This window comes from Lipotes vexillifer, unplaced genomic scaffold (genome assembly GCF_000442215.2).
Source record: "Lipotes vexillifer unplaced genomic scaffold, Lipotes_vexillifer_v1.1 scaffold394, whole genome shotgun sequence".
NCBI classification, from domain to species: Eukaryota; Metazoa; Chordata; class Mammalia; order Artiodactyla; family Lipotidae; genus Lipotes; species Lipotes vexillifer.
In genome coordinates, this window is record NW_006791731.1 from 643,234 (window position 1) to 652,194 (window position 8,961).

At 65.6% G+C, this 8,961-nt stretch overlaps 2 protein-coding genes across 2 annotated transcripts; both read right to left on the reverse strand.

Annotated features, from left to right (window-relative positions):
- Nucleotides 1-1,288: 1,288 nt before the first annotated feature.
- LOC103074446 (WD repeat-containing protein KIAA1875) lies at nucleotides 1,289-6,428 on the reverse strand. The gene is given in 16 exon segments (XM_082931345.1): nucleotides 1,289-1,491; nucleotides 1,602-1,663; nucleotides 1,760-2,214; nucleotides 2,594-2,756; nucleotides 2,835-2,956; nucleotides 3,037-3,234; nucleotides 3,337-3,531; nucleotides 3,615-3,782; nucleotides 3,860-3,988; nucleotides 4,982-5,065; nucleotides 5,161-5,286; nucleotides 5,369-5,596; nucleotides 5,675-5,824; nucleotides 5,993-6,094; nucleotides 6,096-6,150; nucleotides 6,415-6,428. Coding segments are annotated over 16 exon segments (2,454 nt in total).
- Nucleotides 6,429-6,536: 108 nt separating this feature from the next.
- Nucleotides 6,537-7,645, reverse strand: LOC103074729 (WD repeat-containing protein KIAA1875-like). Its single transcript, XM_082931346.1, is given in 5 exon segments — nucleotides 6,537-6,636; nucleotides 6,767-6,857; nucleotides 6,934-7,170; nucleotides 7,253-7,395; nucleotides 7,467-7,645. Coding segments are annotated over 5 exon segments (750 nt in total).
- Nucleotides 7,646-8,961: the final 1,316 nt, after the last annotated feature.

Sequence of the window (8,961 nt, forward strand, 5' to 3'; positions counted from 1 at the left end):
TTTCTCACGTTTGTATGTTGGTTTTTTCTTTTTTGGCTGCACCGCATGGCTTGCAGAATCTTAGTTCCCCAACCGGGGATCGAACCTGAGCCCTCGGCAGTAAAAGCACAGAGTCTCAACCACTGGACTGCCAGGGAATTCCCATGTCTGTATTTTTTAAAGCATTATTGCTTCTGTAATTCGAAACATAGAAACACCAGTAGATGCAGACTACTATAGGCCTCAGTCCTTGTTTTAGCAGGTACAGTTAGTTCCTTTTATAAAAATGTCAAGTTTTTCAGTTATCTGGACCTGGCACTTCTGGCCCTCCTCTGCCTAGGAAAGAGCTGCCCACTCAGCAGCCCTGTAACAAGAGCCCCTGCACAGGTTAGGGGCTGGGGGAAAGGTGTGGGAGACCAATTTTAACCACAAAGCCATTGAGCGGAAATGTCTAAAGTCAGAGGCTGAAAATACAGGAAAGAAATCGCTGCTCAGGCAACCCAGCAGCAGGATATAGAAAGCTAGAACAGGCCCTTCACAAAAGCCGTCCTAGTAAGTGTGCACGTGGGCTCCACGTGTGGTTGGGTCAGTGCCCTTTGAGGTCATGGCAGTTCAGAAGAAGGCTGGGCCCCGAGACCCTGTGCTTCACAGACAAGGTGAACCTCCTGGTGACTTTTAGGTTGAAAGGTCCAGAGAACACTGCCCTTTACTGCTTCCTGGATAAAGCACATGGGGCCTCTTCATTAATTTTTCTCCTTTCCAGCTTAAAGGTAGCAAAGCTCCGACAGACTCCTGGTTTCACCTGCATCAAATGACTGCAAGCTCCCACACACACACCTGCAACCACCCAGACCCTCCCCTCTCCACGGCCCACCCATTAGTCTCCCCCTCCCCTCCTGACCCCAGTAATTAACTGAGCACCGTGGCTGAGTGCCTGAGCAGGGCCACGCCCGTGCGGCAGGTTCCCTCTCTGGGCAGACAGGCCCTCCCCCACCGAGAACGCTGCTCTACCACTTGCTGACCCGAGCCCAGACCCTGTCCCATCCCAGACCCCACCAGTCCCCCAGCTCCTGCCTCACACATGCAGCTGGCCACCAGCAGGTTCGTGACACACCAGCCAGACACCCCCGTTGCCCACATTAGTGGCCCCCAAAGGTGAAGGTGGCATCCAGTGAGCTGGCCGTGGCCTCTGGACTTTATTCGGGCCCTGGGCCTTGGCTGGGGTGAACAGCCGGCTGGAGAGCCATGTCCTGACTCCATGCTGGAGGTAAAAGGGGGAGGCAGGGTCCGGCCACGGTCACCAGCCAGCTCAGCTGTAGCTGTCAGGGTCCGTGTCATCTGGCAGAAAGTAGCGTTGCAGGGCAGGCTGCAGGAGCTGCGGGGGCAGCGGATGGGCAGGCCTGGGCCAGTCTGGGGGGAAAGGCTGCAGTTCCACCCGGGGCAGTGGCAGCTTCAGCATCCGGATGGCGCCATCCAGGGTGCGGCCCGCCCAGAGCCAGGACAGCATTCGGCCTGGGGGCCAGCAGTATAGTGAGACCTTGGGGTAGGGTCAGTGCTCTGCGGGAACTGGGCTGGGGTGGGGTAGAGGTCAGGGTCCGATTTCTACCCCTGTCCCTACTCACCCCTCAGTTTCATTGGAGACCTCTGGACCTTGGCCTCCTGAAGCCGGCGGATGGAGTAGTGCCTGGAGGGTAAGGAGGCGGGTTTGGCTGAGCCCGTGCCTCAGCTGTTCCACACAGGCTCTGCCCCAGCCTCTTCCAGGGACCCGTGGCGTGCTCACTGGGGTTCCCGGGGCTGTGGCACCACCATGCTGGGCCTCCGTGGGGGTGGGCGAGGGGGCGGGGTCTTGGGCTCCTCCTGCAGGGGGCCCTGCTGCCTAGCCCCAAGCTGCTCGCAGGAGAAGCTGAGTGCGTCGATGGGCCCCAGGTCCAGCATTTTTGACTGTGACCAGTTCGTCTGCTCCAGAGGCAGTGGCTCATCAGGCAGTGCAGCTGGCGCGGAGGATCGCAAGTGGGCCTCAGGCAAGGGGCAGAAGTGCGTCAGTGTCTCAGACAGTGCACGCTGGGTCCGCCCAAAGCGCATCTGTGCGAGCGTCTGCTGGGCCTGCAACTCCAGGGCGGCCAAGTCCGGCTCTCCGGGTGAGACCACCGGTGAGGGCGTCCGGGAGACGCTTGAGGGCATCACAGAGATATGAACAGTTGCCCCAGAGACCATGGACATCTGCGACAGGGCCTCCTTCGAAGGAGGGTGAAGTGCTGAGGCCTCTGAGACCTCGGGCAGCATCTCTGACAACTTGGCTACAGATGGCGGCACAGTTTCCATCTGCTGGGGAGTTGGCCAGTGGAGGCTGGAGAGGTGCTGCCCATGGCTCCAAGCCTGAGACCCCACCCCAGACTCCCTCCTGCGGAGGCGCAGGAAGATCCCGGGAGATGGGGGAGGGATGAGTGATGGGGGAGGATGGAAGAGGCGCAGAGCCAGAGCGGGGGCAAGGAGCCCGCTGGCCTCACCTGGCTCTCCCCTCTGCACTTGGGAAAAGCCTAGAGAGAAGGCGAGAGGCTCTGCGGGCAGGTGGCCGCCCGCCCCGCCCCACCCCCACTCCCGCCCCCGCCCAGACCTTCAGCTGCCAGATCGTCTCCTCCAGCTTCTGGCCGCAGCGCTTGCGCAGTGCGGCCTTGGAGGCGAGCTCCGGGCCCTGGACCCAGGTCATCATCTCCTTGAACAGGAAACCGTGCTGGTCCTGAAGGCCGAGTCCATCCAGCAGCTTCCTGAGCTCCGTCCTGGGACAGGTGTGGGAAGCTTCTGGGCGGCCTCCCTGGCAGCAGCGGGGAGGGGGGAGGGAGGGGGGCAGAACTCACCGGCAGAAGGCTGGCGAGTAAAGGGAGTAGCACAGGAGCTCCAGCACCACCTCGCGGGACTCCAGGGAGCAGGCCAGGAGCAGCTGCAGCGCCAGCATCACAAACTGTTTCTGCATCCTGTCCTGAGCGCAGGGGAAGCGACACTGGGGACCGAGGCCTGGGGTGGGGCGGGGCGGGGCCGGTCTCGGGACTAGGGACTCACCTGGAGGCTGGGGGGCTGGTCCAGGTTGAGCAAGCGCACGAGGATGCCCTGCAGCCGCCTACAGAGGTCTCTGCTGACGTCGGGCAGCAGCCTCAGCAGCGCGTGCAGGATGTGCACACGGTCTGCCCAAGAGGCCTCGTCCAGCAGGTCCATGAACAGCGAGGCCAGGCCCTCCACCGTGCCCACCTCGGGGTACGCCTGCAGGGATCTGGTGCTGAGGCCTGGCCCCCTGCGCCGCACCCGGGCGCTCCAGCCTCCCGCTCCCGTACCTGAGCCCGTGCCTCCAAAACTCCCCCGAACCTGCAAAGTGAAGATGGGGAAGAGCTTTTTGAACCAGTTCTGGCCGACGAAGAAATGCAGGAACCTAGGCAGATGCCCGCAGCGCTCTTCCCAGAGCGAGTGCCCGTGGTGGAACTGGGGGCAGTGAAGACAGGTCTCGGACCTGGCGGTGTCCTCGCGGGAGCCCATGGGCTTCGGGATGCGACCCTCGGGGCTCTAGGGGCAGCGGCAGCAGCTGCAGACCCTGCCCGCCTCAGGCAGCTCCTGCGCCGCTGCCCAGCCCAGCCCCGGACGCCCACCTGAGCCTCCGGCTCCGGCAGCTGGTCGGAGAGCTGCCTGTGGGGGCGCTGCGAGTCCGAAGCCCAGTCCAGACCCTGCTCGCCCTCCTCCTCCCCCTCCCCTCCCACCAACTGGGTCCCCTCCCTCGTGACCCGCGGCAGCCACGGGTCTTCCGGGCTCCCTCCCGGCTGCGAAGTGGAGAGCGAGGCGTGGCCACGGGCGCGGCACGGAGCCGGCCCCGCCCCCCGCAGGCCCCGCCCCTTGCCTTGCTCTCGCCGCGGCGCCTGAGCGGGCCGAGGGCTCCGAGGCCGCTGACCTCCACAGGCAGCCACATCTGCTGCAGCACCACCGAGTTGGGCACGCAGCCCGGGAAGCGGATGGTCCGCCGCCAGTACTGCAGGTGGAGCACAGCGGGGCAGGTTGAGGGCCTGGACTCCACCTGCCCCAGAGACCACGCTGGCAGGGCACCCCGGCCACCAGCCCAGCTCTGCCCGCCTGACGTCCAAGAGCTGAGTTGGGCTCACGCACCCTGCCCACGACACACAGACAGGAAGAGAGAATCTCTAGAAATCAGGCCGAAGGGCAGGCAGTGAGTGTGGCATCAGCTGTGGTAACTGAGGACGGAAATCTGGGTAACAGCCGGCCTTTGGGGAACCCTGACACCCACATGGTCTCCACAGGACTCAGCCCCCCCGTCCTGGAGCAGAGACGCTGATAAGAAGGGGGCAGTAGGAGGGATTGCCCCGGCGGTCCAATGGTTAGGACTCCGTGCTTTCACTGCTGGGCTGGGGTTCAATCCCCGGTCGGGGAACTAAGATTCCACAAGCTGCACAGTGTGGCCAAAAAAAAAAAAAAAAAAAGAAGGGGACAATGGGAGCTCGAGGGGGGCTACTGGGGGCTTGGGTAGATGGAGTAGCAGCTGGAAATATCCGTTACCCACCTGGGAAGGTAAGAGTGCCAGATGTGTGGGGAGAAGGGGCTGGCCCTGTCTGGGCATCTGGAGGGGGAGAGAGTGGGAAGGCCGGCTCCCACTGACTCTGCTCCCCTCAAGGGAGGGGACTCTGGTCTCCCAGACAAAGTGCACAGAGGCCCGAGACCCCCAACCCTCGCGCTAGGGAGTGGCGGCAGGAGCGACCGCTGGCAGAGGCTCTGGCTTCGCCTGGCTCCAGCTCTGAAGCCCTTGGCCCTCTGGCAGCCAGTTCCCAGGGTGAGGAGTCAGGGCATATGGAGAGCAGCAGCGGCAAAACCGGGCCCGGGGTGAGGGGTGCAGGTGGGCCTGGCCCTCGGGTCAGAGCTGGGCACAAAGGCTTACAGCAAAGGGGACACGGGGTACATAAGGAGGGCCCCCCTGGGGAGGGAAGGGCCTCAGGACAGCGAGGGGTCTCACCTCATAGGGCTGAACAGCGGCAGGGGAGAAGCCCGTGAGGTTGGAGAGACACTCCTGGGGCCGCCTCTTCGGCAGCAGGGGGATCTGGGGATGGGACAGGGCTCAGAGCCGAGTTTGGACTCCAGTGTCCCTGCAGTTCTGCCTTCGGGCGGCAGCCTCCACCCGCCTGGGCCCCTCACCCTGCGCTGCAGGTGAGAGGACAGTGGATCCGGGGCCACGGGCTTCTCGCCGTGGAGCCGCTCCAACTGCAGCTGCAGGTGCAGACTAAGGCCCAGTTCGTGGCTCGGGGAGGAGCGGGCCAGCAGCTGGGGTGGAAGGAGTCGGCAGGGGGTGGGGCGGGAACCATGAGGTGAAGGCAGAGGGGTGGGAGTGGTGGTAAAGCCTCACCTGGGATGCTCTGCTGTGCAACCTCCGGTGGGTGGCGGGGGGAGGCAAGGGGACTTGGGGAGGGCGGGCAAAGCACTGGCCCAGGGTCCCAAGATGCTGTGGTGGTGAGGCTTCAACGCCCCCGAGATCGGGGACATCTCTGGGCAGGGCGCACACGTCCCAGGTCTGTCTCTCCACTGCGAGGGTCACGGTGCTCCACTGCTGGGACTCTCCTCTGGAATACCTGCCCTGGCAAGGAGGGCAGGGCAGCCGGGCAGTGTCAGAGGCCCCGGGTGAAGGGAGGGACTGGGGAGGCCCCACACTCACCAGCAGACCAGGGCCATAAATCAGACGGAAGTAGTTATCAAAGGCCTCCTGGCACTGCTGCCAGGAGGGTGGGGGCCGGGCTGCAGGGCCCACCAGCCCCAGTTTCAGCTGCTGAAGGTCTTGGTCCCGGGCAAGGAAGGCCTCCAAGTCCTGGGGTGAGGGTCAGGGGTCAGCGCATTCTTCCTTGAGCCTTGCCGCGTGCCCCTAGACAAGCACAGGGGTCCCAGGCCTGCCCCAGGGACTGAAGGGGCAGTGCCTGAGCCGGGGTCAGGGGGCAGGGCTGGGTCACTGAGGTGGAGGAGTCAGGAGCCACCCCACCTTCTCCAACGCTGGCTGCTGAGGCGTGGCCGTCTGGCAATGGATGAAAGACGAGGCTGCACTGCAGACAGGGAGGGACACAGGTGGGACGCCGGGTGGCATTACCAGTGGGATAGGGCAGAGGCTGGGACAGGGACCCAGGGGTGGTGGCCAGGCCCCTGGTGGGGAACCACAAACTGCCAGGAGTGGGAAGGCCGGGACTGGGACGGGCTTGCGGTGGGTGGCCAAGGGGCCTGGGAGCCCTGGTTGGGAGCACTCGGCCAGGCCCTGACCCAGGGGAGCCAGGTCGGGGCCTCCGGGACGGCTCGGCTGGGCCTGCCGGCAGACCTGAGGCTGGCCACCCCGCGCAGGTTGGCGAGCCTCTGCAGCTGGGCTGAGGTCAGCGACTCCTGGCTGGTCAGCGGCAGTGGAGGGTCATCCACCACATCAGGGACATCCTGGCACAGCTTCTGAGCAGGGGAAAGGAGCCTGGAGCCCTGGCCTCGGTGGCTGGTCTGCCGACAGCAGCCCCACCCCACCTACCTGTGCTCAGTGCACACCTTAATCAGGTAAGATGTGGGCAGGTAGAGCCTGTGGGCCACCAGGCAGAGGCAGGAGCCCAGGGCCAGCACCAGGTCCCCACTGTTACTGCAGAAGCTCAGGGCCTGAGGGGCACCGTTCAGCTGCAGGAGCCTGGAGAGTTGTTCAGACCGATAGTCTGGCCCTGCTCCTTGGAACAGAACACGGAGGCAGCAGCAGAGGCAAGCCCCCACCCCTCTCCCACCCCCAGCCCACCGCAGCAGGCGGTTCTCCGCGGTCCAGATGCGGATGGTGCCGTCCAGGCTGGAGCAGGCGTACAGCTCGAGTGTGGGACAGCAGCACAGGCCTGGGGGGCCAGGACTCAGGGTCAGGAGCCAGAGCCATCTGGCGGCCCGGACTTCACCTCTGCCCTGCCCGCTCACCGGTGATGTGGTCCGTGGGGTCGTCCTGGGGCCGGTGATCAAAGCGTGGGCTGTTGCCCAGGCCAAACTGCACCAAGCCATAGGTGGCGCTGTTCAGGTCCTCGAAGCCCACGGTGATGCGATTCCCGAGGGCGCAGAGCACCAGCGCCGGGTGGCGGCAGGAGAAGGTGCGCAGGAGGCTCAGACTCTCCTCGGCGTACGGGAAGACGCGCCACATCTTCACGGTCAAGTCTCCGCCTGTGGGGGCAGGAGCCACAGTGGGGCCTTTGGGGAGGGAAGGGGTTCCCAGGCCGGCCGTGGAGGGAGGAGAGGTACCCACCCGAGGACACGATGCTGTTCCAGGTGGATGCAATGGCGGTGACGGGGCCTGGGCCGTGCGCCTCCGTACGGAAGACCGTCTTCGAGGAGCGCAACTCAAGTACGGACAGGGTGCCATCAGTGTGCCCCACCACGAGCAGGTACCTATGGGTGACCGCAGCCTGTTGGTGTGGACCCGGCCGCCTTGCCCAGCCCTGGCTGGCTCCGGCACCCACCGGTTCTTGTCCTTCCAGGCCCCGGCCACGTCACTGCGGCACAGCTCGCCCTTGCACTGGCGCACTGTCTCCCAGGCGGCACACGCGCTCCCGGGGTCCGTGAGGTGGCTGTAGAGGTGCAGGCAGCAGGGCCGGGGCGCCGGGGGCGGCGGCGGGCACAGGCGGTGCAGCACGCGCATGGGGCAGCGGGCTGCGTTGGCGCACAGCAGGTGCCCGGCGCGCGTCAGCAGCCACAGCACCTCGCGGGGCAGGCAGTAGGCCACGGCGGCCGCGCAGTCCTCGGGCTCCAGCAGAAGCGCGCTCACGGTGCGGCCGCTGGAGACCGACACCAGGTAGACCGAGCCGTCGGCGCAGGCGCACACGAGGCGCGTGGGCAGCTGCGCTTGCGGGGCTGTGGGCGAGGGCAGCGCCGGCGCCACCTGCAGGTGGAGCACCGGCGCCGACAGCTGGGCCAATGGCGAGTAGAGCTCCCGCACGCGCCACAGCTCCACGCTGCGGGCGCGCAAGACGAGCAAGGGCCAGCCGGGGCCGGCGGGAGCCAGCAGATGGCTCACGGTCTCCGACGGCACGCTCGGGCCCCGGCGGCTCGGCGCCACCTCACCCACCTGCGCCGCTGCCTGCAGGTCCCACGTGCGCAGCGTCCCGTCTTGTGAAGCCGACAGCACAAGGGCCGTGTTCGGGAGCACGGCCACCGCAGTCACCGGGCCTGCGGGAGGGGCTCGGGTCACTCCTGCGCACCAGGGACTGAGGGAAGGGGAGCTGTCGGTCAGGGTCATGACCAGAGTGGAGAAGCTTGGCCAGAAGCCCGTGGAGATCCTGTGCCTGGAGCTCTCGAAGGCAGGGCTGTGCCCAGGGTGAGGGGAGACCAGGCCTCAACAGCCACCGTGGCACGGCGCACCTGTGTGTCCCACGAACACCATCCGGATCTGCCAGTCAGCCTCCCACACCTTCACCGTGCTGTCCCGGGAAGCTGTCACCATGGCCCCCACCTCTCTACAGTACGCCAGGTCGGAGATGGTGCTGAGGGGTGAGAGGCAGGCCCGTGGACTCAGGACTGCAGTGTGTGTGTGTGTGTGTGTGTGTGTGTGTGTGCACACGCGCCAGCACCCTTGCCACGACCGGATTTCTGTCGCGGACTCACCTCATGATTTCCCCCTCCCACCAGCCCCTGGGCCCCTCCTCACGTTTTGTGCAGATTCCGACGCACATCTGTGAGAGCCCAGGTGTGTAGATTAAAGGTGAGCACGGCTGAGCCGTAGGCTGCGCAGCAGCGTGGGACGTGAGGGGGATGCCGAGGCCCCAGAGCCAGACGCACAAGCGCACCCGAGAGGTTTGGCGGCAGCCGCAGAGGGGACCCATGGGGAACCAGGCAGCGACCCCCTGCACGGAACTTCCAGAGCGCCAGGCTTCCGCCCGCCTCCGCCACCAGTAGCAGCCCGGGGTTGGGCACCGGCAGGCAGCAGAACGGCTCCCCGCCCGCGGCCCCCCGGCTCCC